Source organism: Cryptomeria japonica, chromosome 8 (genome assembly GCF_030272615.1).
Source record: "Cryptomeria japonica chromosome 8, Sugi_1.0, whole genome shotgun sequence".
In the NCBI taxonomy this organism is placed as follows: domain Eukaryota; kingdom Viridiplantae; phylum Streptophyta; class Pinopsida; order Cupressales; family Cupressaceae; genus Cryptomeria; species Cryptomeria japonica.
Genome location: NC_081412.1, coordinates 220,505,919 through 220,529,404, shown reverse-complemented (window position 1 = coordinate 220,529,404; position 23,486 = coordinate 220,505,919). Strand labels below are relative to the sequence as shown.

The 23,486-nt window shown below is 35.6% G+C and overlaps 1 protein-coding gene across 1 annotated transcript; it reads right to left on the bottom strand.

Annotated features, from left to right (window-relative positions):
- Positions 1-11,382: 11,382 nt before the first annotated feature.
- On the bottom strand, positions 11,383-14,465 carry LOC131046245 (ergothioneine biosynthesis protein 1). The gene is made up of 5 exons (XM_057979930.2): positions 14,059-14,465; positions 13,583-13,863; positions 13,245-13,482; positions 12,904-13,152; positions 11,383-12,733 (listed from the first exon to the last, which is right to left on the bottom strand). The coding sequence occupies exons 1-5, from the start codon at positions 14,334-14,336 to the stop codon at positions 11,653-11,655; spliced, it is 2,127 nt and encodes a 708-aa protein (XP_057835913.1). The 5' UTR covers positions 14,337-14,465; the 3' UTR covers positions 11,383-11,652.
- Positions 14,466-23,486: the final 9,021 nt, after the last annotated feature.

Sequence of the window (23,486 nt, the reverse complement as noted above, 5' to 3'; positions counted from 1 at the left end):
ATAGCAACAGAGTTATCACAGTGAATAACTACCGGTGCATTACAATCCACCTTTATACCCTTCAACATTTACTTCATCCATAAAACTTGTGTACAGTTAGTAGCAGCAGCAACATACTCAGCTTCAGCAGTAGATAAAGAAGTACATGACTGTTTCTTGCTGATCCATGAAACCAACTTCTTTCCAAGAAAGAAAGCTCCACCGGAAGTACTTTTCCAGTCATCAACATCTCCAGCCCAATCAGCATCTCCAATCATAGATTTCTATCTTGTAAGATTTACTGGTGCAGAAACATCTTTTCTTGTCAATTTCTCACTTGTAACCATAGGAGTATTTACCAGTTTAGAATCTCCCATACCAAATTTCTTCAACAATTCCTTAGCATATTTAGTTTTACAGATGAAAATACCTTTATCAATCTGAGTAATCTGCAAACCTAAGACAAATTTTATCTCACCAATCACAGACATCTCAAATTCTTTCTTCATATTCATAGAAAATTTTATGCATAATTTATCTTCACCTCCAAAAATAATGTCTTCAACAAATACTTCAATAATCAGTATATCATCATCAGTGATTTTATAATATAAATTACTGTCAGTACTACCCTTAGTAAAACCAAATTTCAAAAGATATTTATCCAATCTTGCATACCAAGCTCTAGGTGCTTGTTTCAATCCATATAAAGCTTTCCTTAACCTGCAAACCATATTTGTATCATCTGATAGTGAAAAACCATTAGGTTGCTCAATATAAACTTCCTCATCAAGATCCTCATTCAAAAATGCACATTTAACATCCATCTGATAAACTTTGTAATTTTTATAAGCAGCGTAGGCAAGAAATAATCTTACAGCTTCAATCCTAGCTACGGGTCCAAAAGTCTCTCCATAATCAATTCCTTCCTTCTGAGAATATCCTTTAAAAACCAATCTAGCCTTATTCCTTATAACTTCACCATCCTCATTCAATTTATTCCTAAAAACCCATTTAGTTCCAATAACATTCTTATTTTTAGGTCAGGGAACCAAAGTCCATGTGTTATTTTTCTCAATCTGATCTAATTATTCTTCTATAGCTTTCAACCAATATTCATCTTTACATGCCTCAATTACTAATACCAGTTCAACTTGTGAAATTAAACATACCTCATTAGTTGTTAGTCTTCTTCTTGTCATCACTCCATTGTTCTTATCCCCAATGATATGATATTTTGAATGATGCAATCTCACATACCTAGGAGTCCTCTGACTCACTGTTCATCTTTCCTGATCTTCAGTCACTGTAGAATTCCCAGATACTACCGGAGTAACTGGTTCAACACTTTGTTCTAGTAAAGGTGCTACTGATCGAGATATAATCATTTCCACTGTTGGTTCCTTCTAATAAACTTTGATTTGACTTATGTTCAGCTCATCTACTTTGACATTAGCACTATCCACAGTTCTCTACAATCTCTTGTTATAACATGTATATGCTTTGCTTTCATTAGAATAACCAAGAAATATGCCTTCATCACATATAGGATCAAATTTCCCAATGATATCATCTCTCCTGATATAGTATTTACTACCAAAAATTCTGAAATACTTAACTGTAGGTGTATTGCCAAACCATAATTCATAAGGTGTCTTACCGGTTTCTCCTTTGATATGTACTATGTTGAATGTATAAACCGTTGTGCTCACTGCTTCTCTCCAGTAGATATGAGGTAGACTAGCTTCCATCATCATTGTTCTAGCAGTATCCAAGATAGTTTTGTTCTTCCTTTCCACAACTCCATTATGTTGAGGTGTCCGGGGAGCAGAAAATTGTCTTCTTATACCATGCTTCTCACAAAAGATTAAATTCACCGGATGTGAATTATCCACCATGATCTGACCTCAAACATTTAATATTCAATCCTGTCTCAGTTTCCACTTTAGCCTTAAAAAATTTAAACTTTTGAAATGTCTCAGAATTTTTCTTTTAGAAAAGTAACCCACATCATTCTAGAATAATCATCAATGATTAGCATGAAATATCTATCACCTTGAAAACTTTTAACTCTAGTGGGGCCACACAAATCAGTATGAATAAGATCAAGAATATCATTTGATTTATCTTATATACTCCTAAAAGAGGTTCTGACCTGTTTACCCATTTGACATTCTTTACATACCGGATTATTGGGCTTTGTAATCTTAGGTGTATCTCTAACTGCCTTAGTTGAACTGATCTTTACAATGCAATCAAAATTCATATGAAATGGCCTTTTATGTCATAGCCAATTATCATCAATATGTGAAGTCAAACATGTCTTTGAACTAGAGTTCAAATGAAATATGTGACCTTTTGTTTGTATACCGGTTGCAATATCCAAGCCAGATCTGTTAATGATTTTGCATTTTCCATCCTTGAACTGTAATTGAAATCTCTTATCCCCCAATTGTCCTACACTCACAAGATTATGCCTTAAACCTTCAACATAATAAACATTGTAAGTATTGTTCTTACCATCCAATGATATAGTTCATTTTCCTTTGATCATACATGCCTTGTCATCTCCAAATCTAACTAGACCGCCATCAAATTCTTGCAAAGATAGAAACTTCCCTTTATCTCAAGTCATATGATGTGAAAAACCACTGTCAATTACTCATTCATCCTTGTCTTCAATTTTAGAAGCAAGTGCCTTCTCTTCAGGTACATTCTCTTCCAGTGATGGATCATCTTCCTTGATAGCCAAGAACACCCATTCCTTTTCATTGTTGGAACCACTAGCAGAGTCTTCTTCCTGTTCATCATCATAATCAATAATGTCTTCCTCATCCACTATGTAGCATGATTTGTCTTTGTTTTTCCTGTACTTATACTTGTTCTGATATCCAGGGTTAGGCTTAAATGATCTTCTAAGTCTTTCTTCAAATCTTGAATTCCTTTCAGGACATCTAGATGCAAAATGACCAATCTTATTGCATGCAAAACATTTAAAAGGTGATTTTCCTTCATACTTACTTCCTATCAGTCCTTTAGGTACTCTTCTAGCAAATAGTGCTTCAATTTTCTCAAACTCATCATAGTCTCTCTTCATATATTCCAATTCCTTTGCATACAAGGCTTTCCAATCTAGCTTATCAGTTGTAGATGTAGATGCATGAAAAGAAGGTTCAGTCTTCATAGCTCCAGAAGGTCCAAATTCTTCAAGCTCAAAAGGAGATAGTTTCTCAACTAAAGCATCTATGTTGATAGATGTATTAGCCATTGTTCTCAACTCATTAATAGCAGTAGCCTTCATTTTGTAAGACAGTGGTAGGGCTCTCAAAACTTTAGAAACAATTCCATCTTTTCTCAGAGTTCCACCACAACATTGAATTTCCATAACAATCTCATTTACCCTTTCCATGAATGTAGTAATCCTTTCATCTTCTTCCATCTTTAGGTTTTCATATCTTACTCGGTAACCATCAAGTTTAGCAATCTTCACTATAGGGTCACCTTCATTAAGAGTCTCCAACTTATCCCATATAGCCTTTCCAAATGATTTGTCGATTAATCTCATTATTTGTTGATCAGAAAGTGCACACAAGAGGGCTTCTCTTGCTCTACAATTAGTTTCTCAAGCTCCTTATCCAAGTTTGCTGGAGGAGGATTTCTAGATGCTGGATTATAAGGTGTGACACCATTCTGTGTGATCTCCCAAATCTCCTTGCCAAGACATCTCAGATAAGTCTCCATCTAAATCTTCCATATTATGTAATTTGTTCCATCAAGCCTAGGAATATCTCTCTGAAAGATAGCTCCAGATGAACTGGATGAACTTGAATTGTTAGTCGCCATAGGATCTTCCTCAAGCGGTTAAGCTTTCTGCAGAGAGGACCAAGGCTCTGATACCAATTGTTAGATAGTTCAAATAACCGGAAGACAACTGAGAGGGGGGGGGGGGGTGAATCAGTTGTCACAGATTACCAGAACCATTAGCAATTAAAACTTTAACACTGGAACCCAAAACATAAATACCAAAATGCTTAAACTAAATACCAGAATAGCAGATAAAACCAATTAAGCATAAACAATAATCATAGAATAAATACCATTCACATGACAACAAGATATGTATGTGGAAAACCCGGTAAAGGGAAAAACCACGGTGGGAAGCCTACCCACAGTCAGATAAAACTTTTGCAGTAAGTATGCGAATTACAATTGAGGGGCTTGCACTTGCAGGAAGGCCAACAACCTAGAGTGCACTGTTCATCACAAAAGGAGTCTCACTGACTACATAGAAATCCAAACTACGATCCGGAGAAGTGTTGAACTACAAAAGATAGCATCTCCTATGCCTGAGTACAGTTCTGGTTAAGCTCAATACCGGAGGACTAAATCCTCTTACATAAACCCAATTTGATCTCCAATGATCAACCAAATCCTCTACCTAAATGATATTACATTATTCGCACATAACATTCTTTTCCTATAGCCATATATCTCTACCATATGATCTACAATGAGATCTTACTGTTAGTGAATGGATTTTGCCTTTGTTAAAAATGATCAATTTCAAACTATGTCACCTTCTTTTAAAGACAAGTGTTCAACTAAACAGTTGGGCAAGTGTTATATAAACCACTTCCCTCTGAATTTTCCATAGGTACAGCTCCCTATTTTAGTTATTCAGAGTATAATCTAATTAATTTTATTTGAGTAGTATGCTTTTAACCTGAAAGCATGTAAGGCTGCCTACTTCATTCTTGGATGAGAGACCAATATTTCACACATATTTCAAAGAAAAATTATCTTTCCAACCTTTTCAACACAAGAGATGGAAGTAACTGAAACAAAGTTCAGAACACCATTCCAACAATTCAGATAAGAAAAGAATAGATAAGAGAAACCAAATCTATTCTCAAGCACAAATCATGTCCTAAAAACAAACACTCATAGGAAGGAGTCCCAAAAAAATAATAATTTTCTGTAGTAGAAAGGTCATTACTATTGTTTGATTAGATAAACATATGCAAAGATATCTATCTACACAAATTCAAAACCCACAGATTTTCCTTCTCCCAAAAACAGTATGATCTTTAATATATATATATATATATATATATATATATATATATATATATATATATATATATATATATATATATATATATATATATATATATATATATATATATATATATATATTATGCAACAAAGGCACGACAATACATCTATAAATCCTTTCAAATTCCAGATTTGAAAATCTGATCCTTCCTTCCACCCCACGAGACTTTTACAAAACAGAGGAATATAAAACCAAAAATTAACTAAAATTATTTACATAATCTAACCCCTATTCCATCTATCTTCCTTTAATTTATAGTTTTTAGAACAAGGGAGATCTCCCTGAAAACTCGACCTCCCCCAAAATAGTTATGAAACTAATAAGATATAATTGGGACAGATGTCCTGAAGTCTTTGCATAAACATGAAAATCACATAAACAAAAACAAGGCCTCGATCAACGCATTATGTCACTTTCCAATCATCATCTTCTTCTTCGCTTTACTGGGCGTCATGGGTGGTTGTGAGTTCCTGGATTATAGATTGGTTCGGAACCTTCATTGCATTGAGCTTTGCCTTCACTGCTTCCTTGTTCCACCGGTGCTTCACCATCTTTTCGGCATGTTTTGGTAACTGATCGTTACCAATAAAGGTCATGGACTCGATCCGAGCAACCCGTGTTATATCTTTTGAAGTGAAATTGCCCTTGGCTTTGATTTTCTCCATGTATATTCAAAAAACTTTAATCGCATCCTGTGTGTTAACCACCTTGTTGTCATTAACTATACTGCATTGGAGGTCTTGGAGTTCATACATAGAAGTCTTAACATCGGAGATCACAAACTTGAAGGTAAGCACCCGCCACATTATAGTCTTTTTCAACACGAAGAGCTGACATTCATCTGTCACAAATTTGATTGAATGCTCTGTCAGAAATTGGGTAACTCCATACTCTTCTATTTTCATGAACATCAACAAGACGTTCTCCAATTTGTGTTCCTCTTTCACCCATGGCGAAATTTGATTTTGAACTTCTGCGATTTGGCTCTGTATTTCATCACATAACTTCTGGGAGTCAGTGATATACTTCTCTCCGTCCTTGACTATTCCTTCAATCCATCTCTCCATGGCCTCTGCAATACTTTTGGCCCGTTAAACCTTGCTCATTAACTTTTTATTTTCTAGTGAAGTCGGGTCAAAGTTCTTTGTAGCATGAGATATAGAGAGTGCCCCAAAATAACCAATGTTGTCAATGAGCTAGGCAAGAATATTTATGTGTCGCTTTAGCTCTCTCTTTTCCCGCCTGTCTTTCTCCAATCTGGTGAGCATTTTCTTTGCCGATACATAGAAGAAATGATTGTCTGAGTCCCTACTCATGTTTCCCAGCTCCACCTTAGTGATCTCAAAATCATCTGCACTGGCCTTCTTGTTTTCATCCTTGGGCTTGTATGAGGCAATTTCAGCGACCCATTTTCCGGTTCTTTCATCATTATCCAGACGAGCAGTTGTTCTGAACTTTTTCAGCTTGGGTCCCTTCTCAGTATACTTCATGACCATCTCCTGAATTGGAATAGTCATAGGAAGGAAATTTCGCTTTTTGTTTACCGAAGTGGTTAAGCACTTGGGAGTTGCACTAGAACTGGTTGTTCCTTCGATGGCTTTGGAAGGTGGTGTCATAGCAACGGTTACCGCATGGGACTCCAGGGCATTAGTGGCATCGCTATCTAGGTCTTCAACTTCAAATATTTGGGCATCAAAAATCGTATCCTTCACCTCTGCATCCTTAGCTTGGTCCATCCTTCTCTGGGCAGCACTTCGTGACCGGGTATGTCGAGGAGTACAGAAATCCAAAGATGAATTAGGATTGTGTCTAACCTGAGGCGGCTTTTTATCTTTACTTTCATGAACAAGCATAGAAGCATTATTAGAAAAATGCTTTGGTGAACGCAGAGGAACCTCATTACTTCTCGCAGGATCAGACTTGACGCCTAATTTCGCTGCTTTTTTCCTAGCAACCCACGCCACAGTTCTCTCTGAGACTCCTTTGGTTCTTAGTTGTATATCATCTTCCTCTTCCTCATCCCAGTTGATTGAAGGCATCTCAGTTTCTTCTCGAGCTAAGTATCTAGGATCAAACAATTCTAAATAACCCTCTTCGAGCCCTTTAATATCTAGCTTTACCTGAAGTGAAATAACTTGTTCTAATACCATCCTCATGTTTCCCCTTTTGAACACCTCGAGTTCATCAGTACAATATTCCCAGAAGTCCTCTAACTATGGTATTGGGAGATATGGCATTAGACCAAGACTTTGAGAAAAACCCTTATTATCGAAACCTTTTCTTTTAGGATACAAGGGAAAATTGAAGTTCTTGAGATCTGCTCCAATGCTCAATGTGTCCGACATTGAACTGCAGGACAACACACCTAATTGGATGAGAAAATGACCCTCCCATTTATCCTTGGGTTGCACCTTTTTAACCACAGAGGTCAGCTGCCTACATATCTCTGCTAAAACAAAGCAATCTGAACAAAAATGAGGGGGTTTGAAGGGTTCCTCTTCAAAGCCACCTATTCTTATATAGCAGAAATGAGGAAACTGGATAAAGAAACTATCAAACCTCTTTATCAACATCTGTGCATCCTTGGAGATTCTTTTGGTTTTCACATTTTTCAATTCATAGCACAAATTACCCAGAAAAGCATTGTGTACCCTTCTAAAATCCTGCAAGGCATTATCCTTTTGCAGCATGGGATAAAAATCGTACACGGGAACATCTTCCTCCATGAGCTATCTTGGGATTCCAACTAACTCCTTGACACATGCCAAACAGTATACAAGATACAAAGACATGAAGAAATTATGCTTAAACTGTTTAGCCATACTCAATTGCTCCCTCATTGAATTGGAAATCAGTTCTGCCCAGTCAAGGTATTGCTTCCCCTCTAGTACTAACTGCACATAGCAATAAATCTAGTCGTCGAAACTGTAGGCTTCTGCAGAGCCTCTAACTCGATGCAAAAAAAGCATGACATCGTGAATGTGAGGCAGCATGTGATTCTTATTGGGATTCTTGGGCAACCTGGAACCACCCCTTTGAGGAATTTTCAGCTAGTATTTTGCTACATTATTTCGGTGTCTGGTTCTATCCGCATTGAACTCGGTGACTGACTGAGCAGGGGAAAAATTGGAGAGCTAGTAATTAGGTATCTTGAAGATAGAGGAAATTACTTCACAGTTTATAGCAAGAAGGGTTTCACCATTGTCTCTTCTAATGGTCTCAGAGACTAGATCATACCTAGCGATACATTCCCTAACCAATTCTAGGCAAGGGATAGTTGGGGGAAAAGTTGCTACCTCTATGAGACTGCTACTCAAAATCTCTACACCAAAAGAACCATCAATCCCCTTGAAGACTCTTTCTTTTAAAACTTCAAGATTCTCCCCTTTAAGGTCGGTATCGCTAACTATGGGCTCTGTACATGCGAGGCTAAAAACATTCCAGAACAAGTGCAGTGTGGACTTCATAACTCAAAGTGATAAGCCTTAATTTGTTGCAGCAACCCTACTACGAGAGAAGAAATACAGGTAAAAATTACTGGAGAGAACAAGAAAAGGACTCACCTTCACAGTTGAGCAACCAAACGACTACCGGCGATTAAAACTTCTATCCAGGAAAAATAACACCACAGCAGCGAGGAACAAATTTTCAGAGAGTTAATCCTTCATACCTTATAGGGAGAGCATTGATACGGAATTATTAAGTGCAATAATTCCAATTGTCGGTTTGAGTGTATTAAGTTTGTGGATTGGACATCGCACGCATGCATTAAATGCATGGCGGCATTTTTGAAGTAACCACCAGTTCCCGAAATGATTACTTACTTCGAAAAGCCAACAATTGACGTCACTTAAGATATGGTTGACCTTCCTCATATTTGGCAATCAATGCACCATCAAATCATTTAACCCGTGGGACCCACCAACTTTGAACACATATGAACATCCTGAACAGACTTCATTGGGGTTCAAGTAGTTCAAGGTATACACTGCGCTCAAGGGAAATCCTTTCTGAGAGTATTAATTATGCCAAGTTGCTGACCATTTGTGTTGTGTTGAACATGTTGAACACGTTTGAACCTTTTGAACTCGGTTCAATGAGTTCAACGCCTGGAGAGAGATGACGTAACACGTTACCGAACAAGAAACCTTAAAGAGCCGCTGCAAAACACTTAAAGAAAATGTTAGTATGAAAAATCCCCTGAACACCTAGGAACCTGTGGAACCTAAATGAACCTGTTGAACCCGGTTCAAGATGGTTCAAAGTGTTTCACAGAGTTCAACCAATTACTAAAACTCGGCAATTTTTTTTTTTATTGGAAGACAATTTGCGAACGGACTAAGGGCTTGAACCGAGATATTACAAGAAAGACTAGGACTCCGAAAGGAATTTTTTTAAAAGCAAATTGTTCTTATTACGAAGGAAGAATGACGCGGTAACACTTACATCTATATATAGAAACCCTCGACCATAAACAATCAAGTCGGCCGCCAAATAATAAACCAATTGCATAATTACAAACCATTTTGGCCTTAGACCAAACAAATAATATCCACACATAAGACATCCCAGAAACACATCGAGAGGTCCAATCCACACGTTACATTAAAGTCGGTCCATAACCTAGATCAACCAGGACCCAGTATAGGTCCATATGCTACAACAATGATCTCCATCAGCCAAGTCTCGAACATGATCACCAATAGTATCCTGAAACTCCACCAGAAGCTGCACCAACACCACTTATGCAATTCATCAAAAGATCTATTGGTGAAACCCTCCTCGGAACCAGAAACCAAGCTTCTAAGCAAACAGGATAGCATCTGATAACCAAACCAAAACCAACTTACTGAATATGATCATGAGTATCATGAACAAGTCTATTCCATAACCAAATCATATCGGAGCCTACCGGATCATGTCGGATCCAAATCAACCAGAAACCACTCAACCTACCGAGACCAGAAGGGTGTCGGTAAAGCATCCAAATAGCTAGTGTTGGCATCAATGACAAAACATCAATGCAACACATAATCAATTCCATCAAATGGCCAATACTCTTTCCATCTCCAAAGGCAACACTAGGGAATGTGTGGACTTTATCTATTTATGTTAAAATTCTTGCATGTTTATGCTTATGTGATCTTATCTTATAATTTTTTAAATATCTTATTGTGCTTACCATGTATGTACATGACAACATTAACAGTTCTTTTGAGTTTATACATTACAATATCTCATGGATGTCAAGGCAATTATTTTATGATCCTATAACAAGGCATTCTATATGGTTTTCATCATTATCATCATTATATTTTCTTAGGGTTACACTAATGATATCATTTTCATAATTATTACAAATTTTCAAGCTTGTTCAATTGTTTCCATCATGTGATGAGTATCTTACTCGTCCATTCCAATCCATTCCAATGATATTTCCTATGTTCAAATGTTTCTAGCAATAATTAGTTTTCCCAATACATATCATGTTGATATTTAACATATGATTCCTTCCTTCTAGGAGTAATAGAGGGGATAACAAAATTAATTATTCTCCTTAAAAATTAATTATGTATTTGTTGTATGTAACTAATTGTAGCATGAGACACACAATTTTGGTAAAATATCATAGTTGTTAAGTGTAGTACCCTTACCTATTTAATGTATTACTTATGCAAACCTATTTAATGTATTACTTATGCAATTTAATGTTAGCTACATCTAGATATTAATAAGATATGCCACTCATTTTCATATATATAGTTAGTAGTAGTTTTTATGTATAGTTAGTAGTATTACTTATGCAATTTAATGTTAGCTACATCTAGATATTAATAAGATATGCCACTCATTTTCATATATATAGTTAGTAGTAGTTTTTATGTATAGTTAGTAGTAGTTAATTTTAAATGTTTTATGGATGTTATTTATTTGAATCTTTTTCTTTTATGCTTCCATGTTTTCAAGCAAGGCACTCAAGCCAAGGGAACATGTATCAAAAAATAATGTCTACTTTCATATCTATATTCTTCTTAAACATGGGTTTACCTTGCAAAAAATAATGTCTACTTTCATATCTATATTCTTCTTAAACATGAGTTTACCTTGCATAGAATAAAAGTTTGACACGAATAAGTAATCACAATCTGGTTTTTATGTGAAGAGCAAACAAAAAACTTCAAGACAAGACAAAGTGTACATTTGGAAATTAGCAAATATCAAATTTCTGAACCTCATTCAGATTCAAGAATTGATTTCAAGATCACAAAAATAATACTAACAAAAAAAAAGAAAAAAATTCTATTTTGCAGATTTTGATGTGTTTAGTCTATCAAACCTTGGAACATGAGCATATTACTTTGGAACAACCCGCAGAAATAAAATCTGCATCAAGCCAACAACTAAATACTTGTCTATCATTCTCAACTCTTCTTCTGTAGAGAAATAGTTTATTTATTTTTCAATTATACATGATTACAATTAAAAATCACACAAACACTTACTATAACCTAGTGTCTTTCTAAATACATTCACTGGAGCTGTGATTGATACCCATCCTAAGCTGAGAGAATACATCTGAACTTGGAGAATACATATCTGTACTGACGTTGATAGAAGTTCCTGAACGAATCTCTGTGCATACTTCCATGTGTCACATCTGAGTACCCCTTAAGAACATAATGTTTTCCATCAAAAAAATCAGTAGAGTATTCTTTATACTCTGGAATAGGCTTAAAGCCAGGAAATGGGTGAAACTCTGTGCTAGTCCACTCCCAACCACCTTCTCTCATACTTAAAACCTGTTTTCCATGCTTGTCAAAATCCAAGATCCTGTGATACTGTGTTTCTGTCATCACTCTGTAGCCTACCCACTTGCAAAAAGCTTCAGCCTCTGCAAGACTTACATACACAGCTTCCTCAGCCACTTCAGTCCAATGCTTGGTTGAATCAGGGCCATGAATATAATACTCATTGCCCACAAGAGACCATGTTGCTGGATACACAAATCCATTCTCAGAGAAAAAAGTGTAGTCCTCCTGTTTCCAGAGACTCTTGATCTTGTAGCCTCCATAAACAATAAAGCGTAGGTAATCCTTGATAGAAACAGGCCTTGAAGCTACAAGAAAAGGTTCAGAAACTTTTGTATGAAATGTTGGGCCTTCGTTATCCCATATGAATGTAGATATATCACTTGGGTGTGCCCCTAAAGTCACATCTCCAGCTTCAATGAGTATGTCTGGTCTGGAAATTTTGTGCATAAGGATGTCAGAAAACACATTGCCTTTCTGTGGTTTATTTATAGATACTTTTGTTTTGTTCTCAAATGATTTCTTCCTGTCCTGGACTATCATGTAGGTTAGGGTTTCTTGATGCATTCTTTCATGCTCAATTACTAGGGAAAAAACCCTAGTATCCAATTTTCCGTTTACAGCCTCATTCTGTATCCATATTCTTGTTCTTCTCACATAGTCAATCACAACTTCCTTTGAAGGCCATGTTGAGGGTATAACTGGATGGCTGTGGCACTGCGATGGATCCAGGACATTGGGGTCTATTCCTCTTGAAAATATAGTATCCAATTCTGATTCTTCATCATTTCCCATCATTTTTACTTTTGTAAAGGCACAAACGTGGCCACTGCATGCAATGAGACAACAATTACTTACCACATATAAAGAAAAAAAATAATGCAAATACTTGAGTTGTAGACAAGTGTTAGCAAGCTATTTACAAAATAGAAACATCCAAGAAGGCAATAAAAAAGTTGTGATCTAGCAAAATGGCTTTAAGTGGTTTTGCATGATTACTAGTAGAAGATATATGGATGTCGCAGATCAATTGGTTTGGAGTTCCAGTCCAAGATGCCTGCAAACAGATTGTCAGTGTCCCTCCAACACTGCACCAAAGCATGACTCACAGGCAGGAATATTTGACAGGTGTAATAGGAGCTGTCTCCCCAACATCTATGCAACTGGCAACAGGCCTTGGTTGCCACAAGTTTTATATCATCCACACTATATTTTGTGGAGAATTCTACCAAAATTCTCTCCCTGGGTCTGTCAAAATGAAAAAAACAATATCTACATCAGAATTCATGACCATGTTATATGTTACCTATGATGTTTTTTCTTTGGAAAGAAGCTGTTACCTGATTTGGATCTGATGTTTATCAAGATTCAAACCTTGGGGGAAGGAGATATACATTTCTACTCTTCTAAGAAGCTTGTTAATCTCCACATCATAACACCAAGATTTTACAGAGTCCTCATCTGGTTCATATCCAATACAAGACAGTGCCTTCTGCACACCATGCTTGATGAAGCGCTCAGTTACACCCTTCTTGTCATGGTATGCTGAATAAAGGGTTTCAGGATTCTTCCACATATCTACACAACATAAAACCTTTATAGTCAGAAAAGATTCTTTATCTATGAACATTGAACAATCAATTTTGACTATAACCCATCATTCATTAGTAAGTCTTACCGATGCAGACAAGTAGTTGGCAAGTGAATCCCACAGCTTTGAAAATGTCCTTGAAAAATTCTGCAGCATCTTCCTTTGTCAGATTGCCAACACTACTTCCAAGCCATGCAATGCAGAGTTGCTGCTCAGGATAACAGCTTTTCACCTTGAGCAAACCCTCGATAAAATCTGCATTTATCAACTCTATGGCATCAGGGTTCAGTTCTGCCACAAGATCTCCCAGGTTTCTTCTGGCCTCCTTCAGTGCACTTTCAGAAACATCAATCCCCACATACCTGCATCTGTATAGATCCCAAAACCAAGAAAAAAATTCAAAGAGGAGCAGAAACATTTATATTTTATTGGGCTATTAAAGGTAAAAACAAAAACCATATATGTTGTTTCACTAAAAACAATTCAGAAACCATTAGATTAATCAAACCCCACTTTCAAGTTCAATAAAACCCAAAACAAAAAGTTGAAAAAAATGTTATCACCTTCCATGGACGTGTTGAATAGCAGAGAGTAGAGAAGCAGTCTTAAGAGCATTACCACAACCCAATTCAACGAACAAACTTCCAGGGGTAATGGCCTTTGCTATCTCCACTGCCTTGTCTTTAAACAGCTGGAGTTCTGCATTGAACAAGTAATACTCTTTCAGACATGTAATCTCTTCGTAAATCTGTGAGCCTTGAGTATCATACAGAAAACTGAAATGAATCTCCCTCTGCTGTTTCCTCAGCCCATTTAACACAATTTTCTCCTCCATATTCATTTCTGTGTTCTTTTGTAGGAGAGGTGCAACTCCTTTTATAGCTTGATCGTCCTGATACTATTTCAGATCTTCTTTCTTTCTCAGAGATTTTACCTAGTGGTTAGGCGTTCACTACAATAAAAATAAAACAATAGCAATCGTCCATGCATTTTTCTTATAATTAAATAATTCAATACACCACATTATCACCTAAATACTTTATATTCAAGCAGGTGGCTAGCCCCAACGGATATGTTTTTATACATGTCAAAGTGGGTAAATTTCGAAAGATGGTGGTTGCATTTCGTGTTACTTCGAGGCAATCTTGAAGATGCTTTGGTAGAAAAACATATAAATTAATATCAAAAGATTAAATAAAGTAATGAGTTAATACATTTTTTACTAATGTTTTGTTTTATAAAATAATGTAATTGTAAAAGTTGTATGTTCACTTAGATAAAGACATACATACTTGACATTATTTTTTAGTAATTATGTTTATCTTTGTTTTATTCTTGTATATTAATTTTGCATCTCAAGATTTATATTTCCATGTCTTGAGTCAATCTCTTATAATGTATGGGATTGATCTTACACCACACAAAATGGATTTGAAACTAAACAATAAAATTTAAATATATGTTGATTTTCGCATATTCTATTGGCTATGATGAGTAGACTTGGAACATGATTACATGATTGATTGTTGTCTTAGTATTTAAAAGTATTCAATCTACATCATTTACACAACTAAATACTATCATTAATCTTTCACATATCCTAAGTACTTCAAGGAGAATCATTCTAGAAACGCTTCATTTTGGAATTTTGCATCAAATCATATGAAGACATTTGTATGCCTAAATAGTGTCGGTTTTTATCATTTCCATCACTATAAAGTCAATCCATTTAAGGGGGTCAGCCTAAAATAGCTTAGCTCTTGTGGTCACATGATTTTTAAAAGACACTTTTAAATATTGCTAGTTCTTAATAGCCAATGAAGGATACAGAACACACATATCATTCGCATAAGTTATAGGCCACTTCCATGCATCAATCCATTCAAGTAGTAGGCAATACCAATTCTCATAGGATGTATATTTGATCCATAGAAAATTTCAAGACTTTAATAGTTAATGTAAATATTAGAAAGATATCTTTCATTTCTAATGCCTAGGTGATTGACTTCATTATTAATTTAGATTTATTCTTCATTGTTGATCTATAAGACAAGTGGACTATCCCTCTCATTTACTTTATAATCAAATATTTTTATTGTGATTAATCTGCCTAGCTCTAATTGATTAATCTATGTCAATTTTGTGCATTATTCAATTATCATGTAATAAACTAAGGTCCAAAAGGTAATTTCCTTTATTTAATTTTGAACTCTCCATGCATATGCTCCTTGGGCTTTATGTACATATGATATTTAATGAGGACAAAATCTCAACACATGATTTCCTAAATCATTGATGCAACCTAACAAGATAATCCAATCTTATTTAAATTAACTATATATTATAATCAACATAAACTCAACTATCCAACCCATGATTCTAGACATATGTCCATTCTCTTTTAATCCACCATACATGGACCCAATAGCCAATAGAATGCTACTCATAGCCATTATTTTCTTAGAATATAAGATATAATATATAATCTCTCCCCTCCACAAAAAGAATAAAATAATGTGTAATTTCTTTTGTTTCTATGGGTATATGCAGGATCATGAGGGGCCAAAGAGTGGATATATGAAAAAATGCCTTCTCCATTTGCCCGAAAACGTGAAAAATTTGTGTTGACTTTTTGGTTGGCTGGGATGTCAGTACATGTAGCCATGGAAAAAGCCAAAGCATAACGGATATCTATATTATATTTTTAATCAGATATTATATAATATATAGTAAATATTATTTAATATATTATATATTATATATTAATTATATATTATATATTGATATTATAATATATTAATATATATGCATTATTAATACATATTATTATATATTAATACATATTATTGTTTATTAATAATATATATTATTTAATATATAATAAGACGAAAATGTAAAAAAGGTATCAGATATCTAATACTATCAAATATCTTATACATGTGGGTATTTTAAACCTGAATCGTGTTTGTCGTGGATTATTTCCACCCATGGTGAGCACGAGTTTGGAGCTTTGCAGCAATCTGATATCCAAAAAAAATAAGATATCTGATTGCCACAACAAATTTTCATCATTTGCCAACATCAGGTATAAAAAAAATTCGTATTCCTTCATTTTTTATCATTCATTTGCACTTTTTTATTTGTTTTTCCATTTTTTAGTTATAAATTAGGTTTTTTATTTGAAATCTATGCTATTTAAAATTAATAAATTTTATAAATTTTCAACTTCAATCGGGTAATATGGTTGACAGCAATGAAAACCCACAACCACCAAACTCTCTGTCACCAAAGCCTCCCTTAGTTCATGATTTGTTTGGTCAAAATTTGGATCAATTGAGGAGAATTTCTTAGGTGTATGGTAGGATCCCTCGTTTATCCTTGATGTTTTCCACAGTACAATCAATAATCTCTAATGTAGAAACCCTCACCACCAAGCACAACGTCGTTCTTTTGTGGTGAACTGTGAGACACTATGAGGGAATGATATGTGGATGGGTTGTCCTATGACAAGGTGAAGAACCTCAAAAAATAAAAAAAGTCAAAATAGTCGCTCTATTTGTTAATCTTCGCATTGGACAACCCATTGATGTGAAGAAACCAAAACTTTCCATAAAATGGTGAGTGAATGATGAAATGTGAGATAACTTTTCGGATGATTGGTGGATGGTTTTTGATAGACCACCCAACAACAATCTCAATGTGCCATGTTATTGTATTTAGAATTATATATGTCGAGTTTGTGTTAGGTAAGCATGTTAACTACTTTGACATCAGACATTTCCAGGGTCTGGGGTAGTTTGAGTAGTACATCCCACCCATATGTTCCCCCTCCTCACATTACTCGCCCGCGTCTAGTACAACCTCCAGATATTATTGCAGAGGTAGCGTCACAAGCTATATCAGCTACTCACTCTTTGAGTGGCCTTTTAGAATCTTATATTACTACACTAGCTCAGCCACATGACCTTGATGTTGGTGGTGGATTAGGTGGCATTGACACATCCTCCTCGAGTCCACATATTTGTGTGTTGCTTACTTGCACTATGTGCAAGCACATATGCTTAGGTCCTCTAAGATAGCCTATTGATCATCCCATTAACACATCTGATTACGAGGTCCATGATATGGTCGATGCACCAAATGAGACGACAACGATTGGAGCATACCCTAGGGATTTCTTGCATGCTAGAGATGAGGAGGTTCATGGATCATACACTGGCAATATAGTGGTAACAATTAACATGTAATTTCATAGTGCATTTTATTTTAAATGAATATTTATAAGAGATAGTATTAATTACTAATGTTTATATGCATGGTCTATTTTACAATTGATGTATGCAGAGGACATGACACAGTTCCAGGACGCCACCCTCTCGGTCATTTCATTTGGCTTTCACAACTACGGTATATATTTTTGCACTTAGTCATTTACATTTTTTATTGTATACATGCTTATCATTTAAATTATGATTAATTAAATTATATATTAACTTACATGTTTATCTTATTTTACTCTTGTAGGACACACATAGTGTGAGTGAGTTGCAGTGCTATCCAGACTCTAGAAGCACAATGAAAGACAAGGGAAAGGTAATTGAACACAAATTTGATTGAATTAAGATTTTAACAAACTTATAATGATTATACATGTCTACATAGATTGATAGTTGCACATACTTGTCATTTTTATGTATAAGGAAGTGTTGGTTTCACATCCTTGTTGACTGCTTCCACAATACCTGAAGAAGCAACAAAAGAAATGCCTCTAGTGTGTGTTTATTTTATTTTGTGTTTAGTAAATATATTCTTATCACCAACAATTATATGCTAGCGTGTATCAATTTTATATTTGTGAACATATATAGGTTATCTTTGAAAATGTCAGTGGCACCCCTTCTCTGCCACAAACGTATACTAGGACTCTTGACCGTCCTAGGAGAAGACGTAGACTTGAGGTAATTAAGAATTAAATTTTAGAGCTCAATTATAGTTCAATGTATATTGATTTTTTATGTTAATTTTTTTATTCTAAATTATATAATATAACTAATCTCAATTGTGGTTTGATTTTTTCTTTTGCATGAAACTTCAGAGCCAAAGAGTGCTTCAAAGAGGATCAATTTTGGTGATCCATCAGTAGTTTAATCGGGATGTGATAGAGACATTTTTGGATTCATACATGGCTATTTGGCATGCATATTTTGTATAGATTTTGAGATGGCATATGCCACATTTTTTAAAACTTTGAGTTAGCGTTCATGTCATTTTTGTATATGGACATGCACTTGTAATTATTCAACAATTTGATAGATAGAAGTTGAGATTTGATATAATTTGTTCCTCATGTGCATGTCTTCATTCTTTGAAACTTTAATCAGGAATGTAATAATGAACAATGGTTAAATAATGAACAATATCATGTTATATTATATAATCTTGTGATTCGATATAATTTGTTCCATCTAAATCTTAAGTCTTAAATATGGTTGCCTCAGGCAACTTCACCAAATTTAATGACCATATTGGTATTGTTATTAATCATAACATGGATGCTTAGTAATGACAAATGACAAGTAAACAAAATTGGATTTGATTTCATGTTCTACCTCTTATGCACTTTGACATATTTGAGCAAAAGAAAATCATTGTTTATGTGGATGTAATAAGTATGGTTAATTATGCTTAGTAATGACAGAAAACAAGTCATCGCAAAATCTCAAAAGTCGTCGTGGATGTGAATTTTCAGTGCCAACATGTCCGGTTAGGAAGATTTACCCTAGGGATACTCCTGTTTTGCTTCCCAACTCGACCACATACTCAGTGCCATACCCTACCAACACTGTCCCTTAAGTGCTCTAAGTGCAAAAAATTATCAAACATTGATAGGTTGTTTCTTGGAAACTCTGGCACTTGCAAATGATTTGTCTAAACCTATTGGGTCATGTGAGGCCCCTCTACAATAACATGTCTTGTATTTTCAATATTTGGAGTGTTTTTCCTAGGGCAATGATTTTTTTGTTGACGCAAAAATCGTCAAAGGCATTCAATGAAAAATTGCAACAAAGCCTAATTCTCATTTTGTTCATTGTTGGTGTGAACCTTTGGTGCCAACACATTTGGTTACCTAAGGCATGATCTTTCTTTGCAGCCCAACTCACCTAAATGCTCAGTGCCATACCCTAGAAGCATTGTCCCTTAAGTGTCCTAAGTGCATTAAAGCGTCCAACTTTGAAAGGTTGTTTCTCAAAATTGATGGAACTTTTTAATGATATATCTAAACCTACAGGATCATGTGAGGCCCCTCTACAATAACCTATCTTGTATTTTCAATATTTGGAGCAATTTTTCTAAGACGTCGATTTTTCTATTCACACAAAAATCATCAAAGGCATTCAATGAAAAGTTGCAATGGATCCTAATTCTCATTCTATTTGTCATGGGCATCAATTATCAATGCCAATATGTTTGGTTAGGTAGGTTTACCATAGACATGATCTTGTTTTGCAACCCAACTCACCTGAATGCTCAATGTCATACCCTAGTAGTGTTCTCCCTTAAGAAACCCTATGTGCAAAAAATTATAAAAATTTGATAGGTTGTTTCTTGAAATACATGGCACTTTTGAATGATTTGTCTGAACCTACAAGGTCATGTGAGGCCCCTCTACTATAACCTATTTCAAATTTTGAAGATTTGGAGTGGTTTTCCTAGGACAACATTTTTTTATTGACACAAAAACCATCAAAGGCGTTCAATGAAAAGTTGCAACAAAGCCTAATTCTCATTCTATTCATCATGGGCACGAACCGTCAGTTCCAACACATCTGGTTAAGCATTTCCACCCTAGGGATGCTGCTATTTTGTCTCCCAACTCGCTTAAATGCTCAATGTCATACCTTAGCAACGATATCCCTTAAGTGCCCTAAGTGAAAAAAATGTCAAACTTTAACAAGCTTTTTCTCAGAATTCATGGCACTTGCAAATGATTCATCTGAACCTACAGGGTCATGTGAGGCCCCTCTACAATAACCTATCTCAAATTTTCAATATTCAGAGCAGTTTTCCTAGGGAAGTGTTGGTGTTTCCAACTGATTATTTGAAGGATTCCTATAAGTTTGCCAGACTTAATCAACAGACCTTCAGGTCAATGCCCAATGACCGAGGTATTAGCTAAGGCTAATGACCTCCTACTCTTCAGGCTCTACAAAACCTAGGTGGGTATACCTACAATACCCATGACATGTGACATAATACCCGTGGAATTGTTGAATAGCCGATGCATCTCATTGAAAATATACCAAGGAAAGATGATTTATCCTTGATTACAAATATTCTTCTTGGCTTGGAAATATAAGGCATAGATTGAGATGTACTCCTACACTAAACTACTCTTACAATAGAAAAATAAAGATATTATTCTGAGTGACCCTAGAATAACTGAGAAAGTAAGACAAGTACCTATCTGATTGGGAGAAAAGTTAGTTGCAAACAAACCATAACAAATGACAATGCATATTCACATAACTTTTCTTAACTCAACAATGACTGACATGCATGTGGGACATACATGCATACCCATGCCCACTTGCAGGTGGTCCCATGCATGGGTTGTGACAAGTTGCACATGGAATACACATCGGTTGTGATGACGTGGACATGTCGAAGGCGACGTCCACACCACGCATGTCGCAGGAGATAAAACTGCACATAACAGGATGCAATTAAAATGGCTCCAAAACGAAGTTATAAAACTAGTGTTATTTTTTTCGAAAATTTCAAAAAATTCAAAGTTGCGGCTAATTTTGCTGATATCAATCAACAACTATGATTTTTTGACAAATTCTGAATTATTGACTTTTTCATGCCCTTTTGGAGCCAGTTTAGCCACAGACTGCCTCCAATAGGTGGTTATAAACTTTGTGTTATTCAGTTTTCTAAAAAATCATAGATAGTTCATCATGATCAACAGAACAAGATGCAACTTTCGTTCTTCAAAAAAGTCAATAACACAAACTTTACAACCACTTTTTGGAGCCAATTTAACCACATCCGAGAGACGACATACCCAATATACTTTTCTCCCCTAACTACAGAGTCCCCTCTTGATTTTGCAGTCTGCACGAACCACTACCAGTTTGCCATTTTTCGAAAATGTGTTATGCACACATTTAAATCTGCTAGCATGATGACATGTGCACGTCGCCTCCAGCATGTCCATGTCATCACAGTTGGCACCTCTGCCATGTCCACATCATCAAAGCCCATGCATCTGGCCCTCCTGCAACTAGGCATCGGTATGCACATGTTCCCATGTATTCCATGTATGTCGTCGGTACGGCACCACCATTTTGGAGCCACAATAGTTGCATCCATGCAAACGCATGTATGTGACTAGATTTATTTCGAATGTCTCGGTGACGTGATTAGCATAAAGGATGATTCCTACTGAATTTTGATTCATGTTGGGTCACACAGATTTCCATGACACAAGGCAATTCAAAGAAATCAACAAAGGTTTGTAACACACACCACAATAGCAAAAAAAGAATGGCAGACGACATGTACGTCATTGGTGCGTCCACAAAAGACAAGGCTACTAAGTAGGTTGCTTCATTTTTCGTCTCGAGCTTTAGGGTTTACTTCTCATGGCCTATTAACTTGAGAGTTACTTGCGTGTAGGGATGGACGAGGGATTATGTCGCCACAACTTTGCATTTTAGAACTTGTGTTGGGGTTTTGGAGCCAGTTTAGCCATGGCCGATAGAACAAGCTACAGTTTTGAGTTTTTTATAAAGTCAATAACATGCAAAAAGATGGATTGAAGCCGGTTAGGAATCCGACTGTGAGTTCTTAAAAAGAGTACAGATTTTATTTTCATGTCACCAAGATTTAACATAATAGAAAAATTAACTCTAACTTCTTTTCAAACCCACTTACGTAAACCCTAATGTGTGACAAACAAAACAAAAATTTCAAGCTTTCCTGTACTGAGTAACCTATTAACATGAGAGTTACTTGTGTGTAGGGATGGACGAGGGATTATGTCACCGCAACAATTTTGGTTCCATGGAATACATGGGAATACATGCATGTTTGTAGTCATTTACTGTCCATCCAATTAAGCAGCATAATTGGTTGTGCAATGTGTAGTCATCCAGTGATGCATATGTCTGTGTGTACATGTCTCTCTCTCTCTCTCTCTCTCTCTCTCTCTCTCTCTCTATATATATATATATATATATATATATATATATCATGCAAGATATAATTGACTATGTATATATGTATGTTTATGTGTGTTTGTGTGTGTGTGCATGATATATAGAGAGAGAGAATGACAGACACAGACACACATATGCATAGTTGGCTGACTACAGAAACAATACACTCAAAAACATGAGGCATTGCAACAATTTTGGGCTTCACAGTTATAGAAAGCAACCAACCCATTGTATTTTCTAACTCTTAACATATTGGGCCCTATCATGCAACCTTTCAACAAATAAAACAACAGAATTGTGTTTGGTTGGCCCAAGAAAACAGTGGATGCTTTCAAACAATTTAAATTTTTACATACAGAAAACGAAGAAAATTGGCATGTGTGATTTGACAGCTCTAGTCACTATGGAAAACCGGCACATATGGTTAGGCAAATATGCACACCTTTATACTCTTCTTCACCCAGCCACCACACAATCAGCGAAGCTTGGTTTCCTTACACCTCCACTTGAATGTTGCAAATGATAAACAAAATTCACAGTCAAAACAGTAAATGTTAAAAACAAAAAAATGTTGTGTTATGTAAATGATAAACAAAATTCACGGTCAAAACATTAAATGTTAGAAAACAAAAGAATGTTGTGTTATGTGTTAGGGTTTTAACTTACCACTGCCATCGAACCCTCACACAAACTTAGTGCTCTTGACACCTCCCACCCACCTCTGCGCTACAAAAAAATGATACCAAAAATTCAAAATGAAAAACACT